At 37.4% G+C, this 14,048-nt stretch overlaps 1 protein-coding gene across 2 annotated transcripts in view; it reads left to right on the forward strand.

The window, feature by feature from the left end:
* LOC117315377 (cytoplasmic aconitate hydratase-like) overlaps positions 1–13,524 on the forward strand; it is a 48,219-nt gene extending 34,695 nt beyond the window's left edge. For both annotated transcript variants that reach the window (XM_033869534.1, XM_033869535.1), the window contains 8 exons: positions 1,603–1,667; positions 2,233–2,292; positions 3,208–3,312; positions 4,559–4,701; positions 5,308–5,455; positions 6,545–6,667; positions 7,955–8,140; positions 12,887–13,524. In XM_033869534.1, coding sequence (XP_033725425.1) covers positions 1,603–1,667; positions 2,233–2,292; positions 3,208–3,312; positions 4,559–4,701; positions 5,308–5,455; positions 6,545–6,667; positions 7,955–8,140; positions 12,887–12,997 — 941 coding nt within the window. In that variant the 3' untranslated portion in view covers positions 12,998–13,524. The remainder of the gene's footprint in view (positions 1–1,602; positions 1,668–2,232; positions 2,293–3,207; positions 3,313–4,558; positions 4,702–5,307; positions 5,456–6,544; positions 6,668–7,954; positions 8,141–12,886) is intronic.
* The last annotated feature ends 524 nt before the right edge of the window (positions 13,525–14,048 follow it).

Genomic DNA, 14,048 nt, shown 5'->3' on the forward strand with positions numbered 1-14,048 from the left:
ACCGGGGATACGCCCATACTACTACACGCCTACTGTTACCGGGGATAAGCCCATACTACTACATGCCTACTGTGTTACCGGGGATATGCCCATACTACTACACGCCTACTGTGTTACCGGGGATACGCCCATACTACTACACACCTGCTGTGTTACCGGGGATAAGCCCATACTACTACACGCCTACTGTGTTACCGGGGATAAGCCCATACTACTACACACCTACTGTGTTACCGGGGATAAGCCCATACTACTACACACCTACTGTTACCGGGGATAAGCCCATACTACTACACACCTACTGTGTTACCGGGGATAAGCCCATACTACTACACACCTTCTGTTACCGGGGATAAGCCCATACTACTACACACCTACTGTTACCGGGGATAAGCCCATACTACTACACACCTTCTGTTACCGGGGATAAGCCCATACTACTACACACCTGCTGTTACCGGGGATAAGCCCATACTACTACACACCTACTGTTACCGGGGATAAGCCCATACTACTACACACCTGCTGTTACCGGGGATAAGCCCATACTACTACACACCTACTGTGTTACCGGGGATAAGCCCATACTACTACCCACCTGCTGTTACCGGGGATAAGCCCATACTACTACACACCTACTGCTACCGGGGATAAGCCCATACTACTACACACCTGCTGTTACCGGGGATAAGCCCATACTACTACACACCTACTGTTACCGGGGATAAGCCCATACTACTACACACCTGCTGTTACCGGGGATAAGCCCATACTACTACACACCTACTGTGTTACCTGGGATAAGCCCATACTACTACACACCTGCTGTTACCGGGGATAAGCCCATACTACTACACACCTACTGCTTCCGGGGATAAGCCCATACTACTACACACCTGCTGTTACCGGGGATAAGCCCATACTACTACACACCTACTGTTACCGGGGATAAGCCCATACTACTACACACCTGCTGTTACCGGGGATAAGCCCATACTACTACACACCTACTGTTACCGGGGATAAGCCCATACTACTACACACCTGCTGTTACCGGGGATAAGCCCATACTACTACACACCTACTGTTACCGGGGATAAGCCCATACTACTACACACCTACTGTTACCGGGGATAAGCCCATACTACTACACACCTACTGTTACCGAGGATAAGCCCATACTACTACACACCTACTGTGTTACCGGGGATACGCCCATATTACTACACACCTACTGTGTTACCGGGGATAAGCCCATACTACTACACGCCTACTGTGTTACCGGGGATAAGCCCATACTACTACACACCTGCTGTGTTACCGGGGATAAGCCCGTATTACTACACACCTACTGTTACCGGGGATAACACAGCAGGTGTGTAGTAGTATGGGCTTATCCCCGGTAACACAGTCAACAAATCGCAGATGACAGGTGAAATTGTGAGTTACAATGTATTATCGGACTGTTGTCTTTCCTTAGTTCTCTCTAATGTCTTAAATAAGATTCATCAGTTTAAACATTCTGTTTACATTTACCAGCTCATTGTGTAGCTGTCAAGTAAGTTTAAAGACATTGTGTAAAATCGTTTTGTTCTGTACCAGGCACTGACAGTGAAGGGAAAGACGTGTTTCTCAGGGATATCTGGCCGACACGGGAGGAAATCCAGGTAGGTTATGTTCACTTCAGAGAACAGAAATATCACTGGTCTTATAGATCAGTTTCTATTGTATGTCCCTTTAATGTTAAATATGATAAACAAGAGGCCAATGGCCTCATAGGTCTCTAGCAAATTGATTGAAATATATTTGTCCAGTAAACAGAAAACCAACCAATCATACGTCCTTATAGAAAGCTAGACAAAGCGCAAACTAGACAATTCTATTGATTGTAACTCTCTTATGTTACATATGCTAGTACTTACAAGGTACCTGTGGATTCTTTCAAGTGATATATGACTGGTGCATTGTAAAGCTAACTAGAGTAAAAACTGTTGATGACCTAAAGTTATATTAGACATGATAGATCTGCGAATTATAGACAGCGGTATAAAACTAAGCAAAACCAAATTTCAACAATTGCACTTTTTTTTGTAGATTTTAAGCAATTGTGTTAACGAGATAGCACTTTCAGTGCACAAAATACTAAACCTATAACTATATAATAAAAATGGAAAATTACAGAAATTGGGAAATGGGTTTGACACGATAATGATAATATTTGTTGGTTTGTAGGAAGTAGAGAAGCAGTTTGTGGTTCCTGCCATGTTCACAGATGTTTACTCAAGGATTACAGTAAGTACTGGAGCCTTGGGAGGGATTTTACAGTATTATGATGTCACAATAACTATACAACATCACATGATTGTAAAACATAGCATCCTTGTCCAACTTTGTCTGGAACATCAATGAGAAGTAAATTAGAAAGTTACGTTCTCTTAATACGAGTGATGAACAGAATCTTACACTTTGTGGAATTAATGGGAACTTGTTAAGTGAGCCATTAGTCCGGAAACCCCTCAAATGTCTGTCAATACACACTTATATGGCAATGCTGCTGAATATGTTCTCTTAATATGAGTGATGAATAGAATCTTACACTTATGGATATGTGGATTTGATGGGAACTTGTTAAGTGTGCCAATAACCATTAGTCCGGAAACCCCTCAAATGTCTGTCAATACACACTTATATGGCAATGCTGTAGAATATGTTCTCTTAATATGAGTGATGAATAGAATCTTACACTTATGGATATGTGGATTTGATGGGAACTTGTTAAGTGTGGATTTGATGGGAACTTGTTAAGTGTGGATTTAATGGGAACTTGTTAAGTGTGCCAATAACTATTAGTCAGGAAACCCCTCAAACGTTTGTCTTCTCTGTCAATACACATTTATTATGGCAATGCTGTAGAATATGTGAATCGTCCAAGATAGCCGCGGCTTGCCTGAACAGGTCCCATCTTCTCTACATGTTGCTATTACTAGGGATTTCTTTGGCTCATTTGGACATCTTTTGTTTTGTGACTGATGCTGTAACCCATTTAAACAGCTGATTCCTTGGGAAGTCATTTTTATTTACAGGTGTTTGGTGTTTTGAGTCCATGCGTTATCATATATGACACAAAAAGTTTCCCTTTATTCACATCTTCATATACATATTTAAGCAAAATCTAATTGATCCTCTATACAAAACTTTTATTGACAGGCTGGTAATAAAAGATGGAACGCTCTCGAGGCTCCGTCGGATATCTTGTATCCTTGGGATCCAAAGTCCACCTACATCAAGTCTCCGCCGTTCTTTGAGACTATGGTAAGTGGGTTGGTGTGACTATGGAGTTAACAGATCACTTAAAGAATTTATTCCTTTTGTGTTTCCTAAACTGTCTTTATAGCAAAAAAAAAAAAAAAACAACATATTTTGAGGTTATCTGACCCAAAGTGTCAGGATGCCCTATAGCCATTGTGCTTCATTTGTCATCATGCGCTGTGCAACATCCGTAAACTTTTTAGGTCACCCGAGACAAAGTTTCATGTGAACCTTTTCTAATTGCCTTTTGTCCATCATCGTACGTCATCCATTCATAAACACTTTACATTTTCAACTTTTCAGAAACCCCAGAACCAATTTTAATAAAACTTTTAAGAAGTCTTCCATGGCCAAAGGTCAACCAAAATTCTCCACCCTTCATGGAAATGAGAGGTGGGGCAAAATGGAATCAAAATGACTGAAGTATTTTAGTGACAATTAAGGCCACTTGTCTTTGGAACCAGAACATTAAATTTAGTTAAAGGAAAAAGTTGACAGAAATACATGGTACTCATTTCTGTCGGGTAAAAGAGGTTAACGTTTTTAGTTAAGATCCACATTGAGCTGGATTTTTCTCAAATATATATATAAATATATAAGCTATAATAATGGAACCTGGAATATCTATATATAACCATCCTAACAAACTCTACAGATTCAGAATTTTAAAATTTTACCATTAAGTGAACTTTATTTAATGGAACACTAGTACTATTAAACTTTTCTGTTTAGCTGGATGTTGAGTTTAATTTCTTACAAAGTGATTGTACATGCTGACATAAATAAACTTGAATTAAACTTATATATATGCATGGTATCCTTACACACATTTCAGATTTTGAACCTACAGTTTACCGTTATTGGACTTTGTAAATTAATTGCAAAATGTTGAACAGATGTTAAGGTTCATTGATTAGTTGGGGATTGAGTTTTGCTATAGTTACTGAAATATCCTGGTGAGTGATGCAGGCCCCATGGGTCTCTTGTTATTTAGTGTACAGAATTTGATGGATGACCTTATGGTGTAAAAGTGATTTAATCAGAATAAATCACAGATTATATGATCTGTCTTTTCTATTCAAAAGAGACTTATTTATCTTTGCAAAGAAAAAAATGAAGTATCGAAGGAAAGTGACAAATCTTATTCAAAATATTTCTTTTGGTTTTAGGAGAAAAATCTCTTTGAAATAACGTGAATATATTGAGTGCATTATAAAATATTGTTAATGTGGTATTTCTCCCTCCTCAGACAAGAGAGCTTCCCTCTCAGACAGGATTGAAAGATGCATGTGTATTGCTGAACCTTGGTGACTCCGTCACCACTGATCACATATCCCCCGCAGGAAGTATCGCCAGAAACAGCTCTGCTGCCCGCTACCTGGCATCTCGAGGGTAAGTCATATACAATTATCGAACTGTTTTCAGGTAAATACAATGATTGATCAACTCGAGAAAGTGATATTTCCTGAGGCTGAAGGCTGAGGGAAATATCATTTTTGCTGTGCATGGTACCAAGAGACGGATCCCAAAAGGTGAAAAGTGTTTGTAATATAATGTTTATTATAGTGTTTGTAACAATGCAGGCCCTCTGGACCCTTTATGATTCCGTGAAAGTATTAAGGTACTATTTGTCTCAGTGTAATGTGTAACCCAGACTAATCTGTATGACTCACACGGATCTTTTCTGTATGTAGTTCATTGTATTAATCAACCTTTCTGTCTACAGATTGACTCCGAGACAATACAGATTGACTCCGAGACAATACAGATTGACTCCGAGACAATACAGATTGACTCCGAGACAATACAGATTGACTCCGAGACAATAACACAGATCTCCTCTGTATGTAGGTCATTGTATTAATCAACCTTTTTGTCTACAGATTGACTCCGAGACAATACAGATTGACTCCGAGACAATACAGATTGACTCCGAGACAATAACACAGATCTCCTCTGTATGTAGGTCATTGTATTAATCAACCTTTCTGTCTACAGATTGACTCCGAGACAATTCAACTCCTATGGCTCCCGACGTGGTAATGATGCAGTGATGACACGGGGTACCTTTGCTAACATTCGATTGGTCAATAAGTTTGTTTCTAAAGCAGGACCAAGGACTGAATTTTTACCCAATGGAGAAGAGGTATACATTTATATAGTTGGTCACCTTCAGCTGTTGTGTAAGGTTTTAATATATTGATCTCTATGAAATATTTTAAGAAATCAATATATCAAGTGAAACTGAGAATACAGATTATGACCACTGCTCTTAACAACATTATTGTTGTAGGTCATTCCTATGATGTAATTAAAAATGTTTCTCTATTAAAATTTTTGGTCACATTAAGCAAATCTCAGCGACATTTTCAATGTTGTACAATTTTCCAGTTTCAACTTCTTCAAAACTCCTAAACCAATTGTGATAACATTTTAGAGAAATGTTCCTTGGTTGACATCAACCTTAATCATCAATTATATGGTCTCCTACCCCCGAGGCGTGAGGAGATCAAATAAACCTAATCTCAAGATAGATTCAAATACCGTTCTTAAGGGTCTTAAGGTTATACATTTTCCTGAACCCTGGGTTTCATGTTTCCCATTAAAGCCACATACTCCCAAAGGAATGTTTACATTTCAATCTCTTTACAGTTTTCAGACTTTATATATACCTAACAAATTATCGCGAATCAAAAACCGGAGGAAAATGTGTATTTATGAAAGAATACAGGAAATTCTCCTGTCCATATCTTATGTGAACTCGTGTCCATATCTTATGTGGTCTCCTGTCTATATCAGATGTGGTCTCCTGTCCATATCTGATGTGGTCTCCTGTCTATATCTTATGTGGTCTCCTATCCATATCTTATGTGGTCTCCTGTCTATATCAGATGTGGTCTCCTGTCCATATCTTAGGTGGTCTCCTGTCCATATCTTATGTGGTTTCCTGTCCATATCTTATGTGGTCTCCTGTCCATATCTTAGGTGGTCTCTTGTCCATATCTTAGGTGGTCTCCTGTCTATATCTTATGTGGTCTCCTGCCCATATCTTATGTCTGTCCATATCTTATGTTGTCTCCTGTCCATATCTTATGTGGTCTCCTGTCTATATCTCATGTGGTCACCTGTCAGTAATGTCAGTAATGAACCTGAATGTATTTGAACAAAAATTGTTAAAAATTCCTTTATTGTTTATTTAAACATTTAACTTTAATTCTGGTATGTTATATTCTAGATGGACATCTTTGATGCAGCGGAGCGGTATCGCAGTGAAGGACAACAAGTAATTGTATTGGCCGGGAAAGACTATGGATCAGGTTCATCACGAGACTGGGCCGCTAAAGGTCCTTGGATGTTGGTATGTTTATCTCCCTTGGAAATATATATATAAAAAAAAATCATTATTTTATTAAAATTGTGTTCCCAGCATTTTGAACTGTTGGAGTTCAAAAGTTCAGGAATGTGGACAGAATTTGTGATCATTATTATTATTATTAAGTGGGGTTGTTTTTTCTCCTGTTCTTCGTATACTTTTTATTAACTCACCATTCCGGCCAGGTGAGTTTATGCCACGATGCATGTCAGTCTATCATCAAACAACATTTCTTTTTAATTATACCCCCGCAACGAAGTTAGGGGGGTATACTGGAATCAGGTTGTCTCTCCGTCCGTCTGTCTGTAGACACATTTTGTCCGGACAACTCCTCCTAAACCGATGGGCTGATTCCAATGAAACTTCACACACATATTAATGATCATGTGTAGATGTGCATGCCACTTTCTTTTTCTCAAAATTATGGTTGCTATGGCAACTGGTCACTATAAACAGGTTTTTCGATAAGAACCATAACTTTCAGTTTGTCCGGACAACTCCTAAACCAAAGGGCCGATTTCAATGAAACTTCACACAAATATAGAGGACCATGTGCAGATGTGCATGCCACTTTCTTTTTCTCAAAATTATTGTTGCTATGCAACTGGTCACTATAAACAGGTTTTCTGATAAGAACCATAACTTTAAGTTTGTGCGGACAACTCCTAAACTGAAGAGCCGATTTCAATGAAACTTCAAACAAATATAGAGGACCATGTGTAGATGTGCATCTCACTTTCTTTTTCTCAAAATTATGGTTGCTATGGCAACTGATCACTACATTACTGGGTTATCTTAGTTTGCCTCTAATTAATAGTTCCAATTCACCATTGACTCGTGCAGATTTCAGGGGTATTAGTCAGCCATCCTGGCGACAGTTCTAGTTACTACTAGTCCTGAACACATGAACTGAGTCAGAAGTGTTAAAATATTTCAACAATGATTTCTTGGTGACCAAAAGATACTGAAATAGAGCTACAAAATTCCAATGAATAAACTTAGCCAAGTGTGATATATGAATAAAGTGGTAATCAGTTTATCTGCTTAAATGACCTGGTTCAACTAAAAAGTTGCTTTAGAGGCAAATGTGTGATACAAGCTATTTTAGTCTATTTGTGTGAATGTAAAACCTTTTTCATTTTTGTCCATCAAGGTTTGCAGATAGTGTAAAAACTTGTAAGTTTTGAAGTTTGTAAAAATCTTGTTGAGGGCCTCCAGTGTGTGATATTGAGACTGTTGTCCCTTTCCTCAATGTTTAATGTTCGGTTTCAGGGCATCAAGGCTGTGATTGCAGAGAGCTATGAGAGGATACATCGTAGTAACCTAGTTGGTATGGGAATCATTCCATTCCAATACCTGCCTGGCCAGACGGCCGATAGCCTTGGGCTGACTGGCAGAGAACGGTTTACGGTGGACCTCCCAGCAGATATCAAGGCTGGTCAGATCATGTCTGTGAAGGTGAGTGTGTATAACACTGAGAACAAAGATACCTGGTAATCATAATGTATTGACTATAAGGCTGGCCAATCATAATGTATTGACAGTAACGGTAGCCAATCATAATGTATTGACAATAAGGAGAGCCAATCATAATGTATTGACAATAAGGGTAGCCAATCATAATGTATTGACAATAAGGGTAGCCAATCATAATGTATTGACAATAAGGCTGGCCAATCATAATGTATTGACAATAATAATGTATTGACAGTAAGGGTAGCCAATCATAATGTATTGACAATAAGGAGAGCCAATCATAATGTATTGACAATAAGGGTAGCCAATCATAATGTATTGACAGTAAGGGTAGCCAATCATAATGTATTGACAGTAAGGGTAGCCAATCATAATGTATTGACAATAAGGGTGGCCAATCATAATGTATTAACAATAAAGGTAGCCAATCATAATGTATAGACAATAAGGTTAGCCAATCATAATGTATTGACAATAAGGGTAGCCAATCAAAAAACATAATGTATTGACAATAAGGCTGGCCAATCATAATGTATTGACAATAAGGAGAGCCAATCATAATGTATTGACAATAAGGCTGGCCAATCATAATGTATTGACAATAATAATGTATTGACAATAAGGGTAGCCAATCATAATGTATTGACAGTAAGGTTAGCCAATCATAATGTATTGACAATAAGGGTGGCCAATCATAATGTATTGACAATAAGGGTGGCCAATCATAATGTATTGAGAGTAAGGTTAGCCAATCATAATGTATTGACAATAAGGGTAGCCAATCATAATGTATTGACAATAAGGGTAGCCAATCATAATGTATTGACAATAAGGTTAGCCAATCATAATGTATTGACAATAAGGGTAGCCAATCATAATGTATTGACGATAAGGGTGGCCAATCATAATGCATTGACAATAAGGGTAGCCAATCATAATGTATTGACAATAAGAGTAGCCAATCATAATGTATGGACAATAAGGAGAGCCAATCATAATGTATTGACAATAAGGTTAGCCAATCATAATGTATTGACAAAAAGGAGAGCCAATCATAATGTATTGACAATAAGGAGAGCCAATCATAATGTATTGACAATAAGGAGAGCCAATCATAATGTATTGACAATAAGGGTAGCCAATCATAATGTATTGACTATAAGGCTGGCCAATCATAATGTATTGACAATAAGGGTGGCCAATCGTAATGTATTGACAATAAGGGTTGCCAATCATAATGTATTGACAGTAAGGGTAGCCAATCATAATGTATTGACAATAAGGGTAGCCAATCATAATGTATTGACAATAAGGCTGGCCAATCATAATGTATTGACAATAATAATGTATTGACAATAAGGGTAGCCAATCATAATGTATTGACAGTAAGGTTAGCCAATCATAATGTATTGACAATAAGGGTAGCCAATCATAATGTATTGACTATAAGGGTAGCCAATCATAATGTATTGACAGTAAGGCTGGCCAATCATAATGTATTGACAATAAGGGTAGCCAATCATAATGTATTGACAATAAGGGTAGCCAATCATAATGTATTGACAATAAGGGTAGCCAATCATAATGTATTGACAATAAGGAGAGCCAATCATAATGTATTGACAATAAGGGTAGCCAATCATAATGTATTGACAGTAAGGCTGGCCAATCATAATGTATTGACAATAAGGGTAGCCAATCATAATGTATTGACAATAAGGGTAGCCAATCATAATGTATTGACAATAAGGGTAGCCAATCATAATGTATTGACAATAAGGGTAGCCAATCGTAATGTATTGACAATAAGGGTAGCCAATCGTAATGTATTGACAATAAGGGTAGCCAATCGTAATGTATTGACTATAAGGGTAGCCAATCATAATGTATTGACAGTAAGGGTAGCCAATCATAATGTATTGACAGTAAGGGTGGCCAATCATAATGTATTGACAGTAAGGGTGGCCAATCATAATGTATTGACAGTAAGGGTAGCCAATCATAATGTATTGACAATAAGGGTAGCCAGTCATAATGTATTGACTATAAGGGTAGCCAATCATAATGTATTGACTGTAAGGCTGGCCAATCATAATGTATTGACAATAAGGGTAGCCAATCATAATGTATTGACAATAAGGGTAGCCAATCATAATGTATTGACAATAAGGGTAGCCAATCGTAATGTATTGACAATAAGGGTAGCCAATCGTAATGTATTGACAATAAGGGTAGCCAATCGTAATGTATTGACAATAAGGGTAGCCAATCGTAATGTATTGACAATAAGGGTAGCCAATCGTAATGTATTGACAATAAGGGTAGCCAATCATAATGTATTGACAGTAAGGGTAGCCAATCATAATGTATTGACAGTAAGGGTAGCCAATCATAATGTATTGACAGTAAGGGTGGCCAATCATAATGTATTGACAGTAAGGGTAGCCAATCATAATGTATTGACAATAAGGGTAGCCAATCGTAATGTATTGACAATAAGGGTAGCCAATCATAATGTATTGACAATAAGGCTGGCCAATCATAATGTATTGACAATAAGGGTAGCCAATCATAATGTATTGACAATAAGGGTAGCCAATCATAATGTATTGACAATAAGGGTAGCCAATCATAATGTATTGACAATAAGGGTAGCCAATCGTAATGTATTGACAATAAGGGTAGCCAATCGTAATGTATTGACAATAAGGGTAGCCAATCGTAATGTATTGACTATAAGGGTAGCCAATCATAATGTATTGACAGTAAGGGTGGCCAATCATAATGTATTGACAGTAAGGGTGGCCAATCATAATGTATTGACAGTAAGGGTAGCCAATCATAATGTATTGACAATAAGGGTAGCCAGTCATAATGTATTGACTATAAGGGTAGCCAATCATAATGTATTGACTGTAAGGCTGGCCAATCATAATGTATTGACAATAAGGGTAGCCAATCATAATGTATTGACAATAAGGGTAGCCAATCATAATGTATTGACAATAAGGGTAGCCAATCGTAATGTATTGACAATAAGGGTAGCCAATCGTAATGTATTGACAATAAGGGTAGCCAATCGTAATGTATTGACAATAAGGGTAGCCAATCGTAATGTATTGACAATAAGGGTAGCCAATCGTAATGTATTGACAATAAGGGTAGCCAATCATAATGTATTGACAGTAAGGGTAGCCAATCATAATGTATTGACAGTAAGGGTAGCCAATCATAATGTATTGACAGTAAGGGTGGCCAATCATAATGTATTGACAGTAAGGGTAGCCAATCATAATGTATTGACAATAAGGGTAGCCAATCGTAATGTATTGACAATAAGGGTAGCCAATCGTAATGTATTGACAATAAGGGTAGCCAATCATAATGTATTGACAGTAAGGGTAGCCAATCATAATGTATTGACAGTAAGGGTAGCCAATCATAATGTATTGACAGTAAGGGTGGCCAATCATAATGTATTGACAGTAAGGGTGGCCAATCATAATGTATTGACGGTAAGGGTAGCCAATCATAATGTATTGACAATAAGGGTAGCCAATCATAATGTATTGACAATAAGGGTAGCCAATCGTAATGTATTGACAATAAGGGTAGCCAATCATAATGTATTGACAATAAGGGTGGCCAATCATAATGTATTGACAGTAAGGGTAGCCAATCATAATGTATTGACAATAAGGGTAGCCAATCATAATGTATTGACAATAAGGGTGGCCAATCATAATGTATTGACAATAAGGGTAGCCAATCATAATGTATTGACAGTAAGGCTGGCCAATCATAATGTATTGACAATAAGGGTGGCCAATCATAATGTATTGACAGTAAGGGTAGCCAATCATAATGTATTGACAATAAGGGTGGCCAATCATAATGTATTGACAATAAGGGTGGCCAATCATAATGTATTGACAGTAAGGGTAGCCAATCATAATGTATTGACAATAAGGGTGGCCAATCATAATGTATTGACAATAAGGGTGGCCAATCATAATGTATTGACAGTAAGGCTGGTCAATCATAATGTATTGACAGTAAGGCTGGCCAATCATAATGTATTGACAGTAAGGGTGGCCAATCATAATGTATTGACTATAAGGGTAGCCATGTTAACACTGACCTATCACCTGATGACCAGGATTCCATTCCTCTGGATTTCCCTGAGGACTTCCAATTTATTCCCCAGTAAGTGTCATTGTGGGCTGCCATCCAGACCAACAAGATTGTCCAACATATATAGAAATAGAATAAAGGTTTTAAAAAATGTTATAAAATGATTGTTATGAAATCATCACATGTTTCCTGCTTATCAACAAATCGTCGCTGTGGAATGTCAATGTAGACAGACATCTGTACAATTACTGTACTGAATGTCCATGTCTTATAGAATTCATTAAAAAACTGAGACGGTACATTTTGTATCTCAAATATGTAACATCATTTATTGATGTCAGATGTCACAATATTCTTATTACAGTATGTTGTCATATCATAATATGGGTGTTGTAACCTGATAGAAAAGCCTGGTTTTGTGATAAAAGTTTCATAAGAACTCTTTATCATGAAATTTACATATAACGAAAACAGATTTCCCTGTCCCTGTTCAGTGTATCCAGGTTTTGCGTTTTGTTGACTGTAATTTTGTTTATCTTTGTACAGGATTATAATACCAAGAATTCTGACTTTGTCCATGTTTTTGTGTTACAGCTAAACGACGGACGTATGTTTGATGTTTGTTGTCGATTTGACACAGATGTTGAGTTGACCTACTTCAGACATGGAGGCATCCTAAATTATATGATTCGACAGATGTTGTAGCTTCACCAGCCATAACGCTTATCTCCAAGGTGATATTAGATGGTTGGACGTCAGTATCCATGGTGATGTGGGATAGATCCTTGATTTGATTGGACGTCAGTATCCATGGTTATGAGATAGATTACATGATTTGATTGGACGTCAGTATCCATGGTGATGAGAGATAGATCCTTGATTTGATTGGACGTCAGTATCCCTGGTTATGAGATAGATTACATGATTTGATTGGACGTCAGTATCCATGGTGATGAGAGATAGATCCTTGATTTGATTGGACGTCAGTATCCATGGTTATGAGATAGCTTACATGATTTGATTGGACGTCAGTATCCATGGTTACTTGGACGTCAAATGCAATAATGAAGAAACACAGTAACTTCTGATGTTATGGTCACTGTGTAAATATGGTAATTAACTTGTAACCATGGCAACAGTAGGAACGGTGTTTATAGAAATATGTGATAGTGTTGATGAGGTGTTGTAGAGAAATTTGTGTTATTTTTATGAGAAAGTGAGAGAGAATAGAAGAAAATATTTAGGTCACTTGAGACTGGTATCAATGTTACACTATGACTGGTATATCAATGTTACACTATGACTGGTATCAATGTTACACTATGACTGGTATCAATGTTACACTATGACTGGTATATCAATGTTACACTATGACTGGTATATCAATGTTACACTATGACTGGTATATCAATGTTACACTATGACTGGTATATCAATGTTACACTATGACTGGTATCAATATTACACTATGACTGGTATCAATGTTACACTATGACTGGTATCAATGTTACACTATGACTGGTATCAATGTTACACTATGACCGGTATATCAATGTTACACTATGACTGGTATCAATATTACACTATGACTGGTATATCAATGTTACACTATGACTGGTATATCAATGTTACACTATGACTGGTATCAATATTACACTATGACTGGTATCAATGTTACACTATGACTGGTATATCAATGTTACACTATGACTGGTATATCAATGTTACACTATGACTGGTATATCAATGTTACACT

This window comes from Pecten maximus, chromosome 17 (assembly GCF_902652985.1).
Source record: "Pecten maximus chromosome 17, xPecMax1.1, whole genome shotgun sequence".
Classification (NCBI taxonomy): domain Eukaryota; kingdom Metazoa; phylum Mollusca; class Bivalvia; order Pectinida; family Pectinidae; genus Pecten; species Pecten maximus.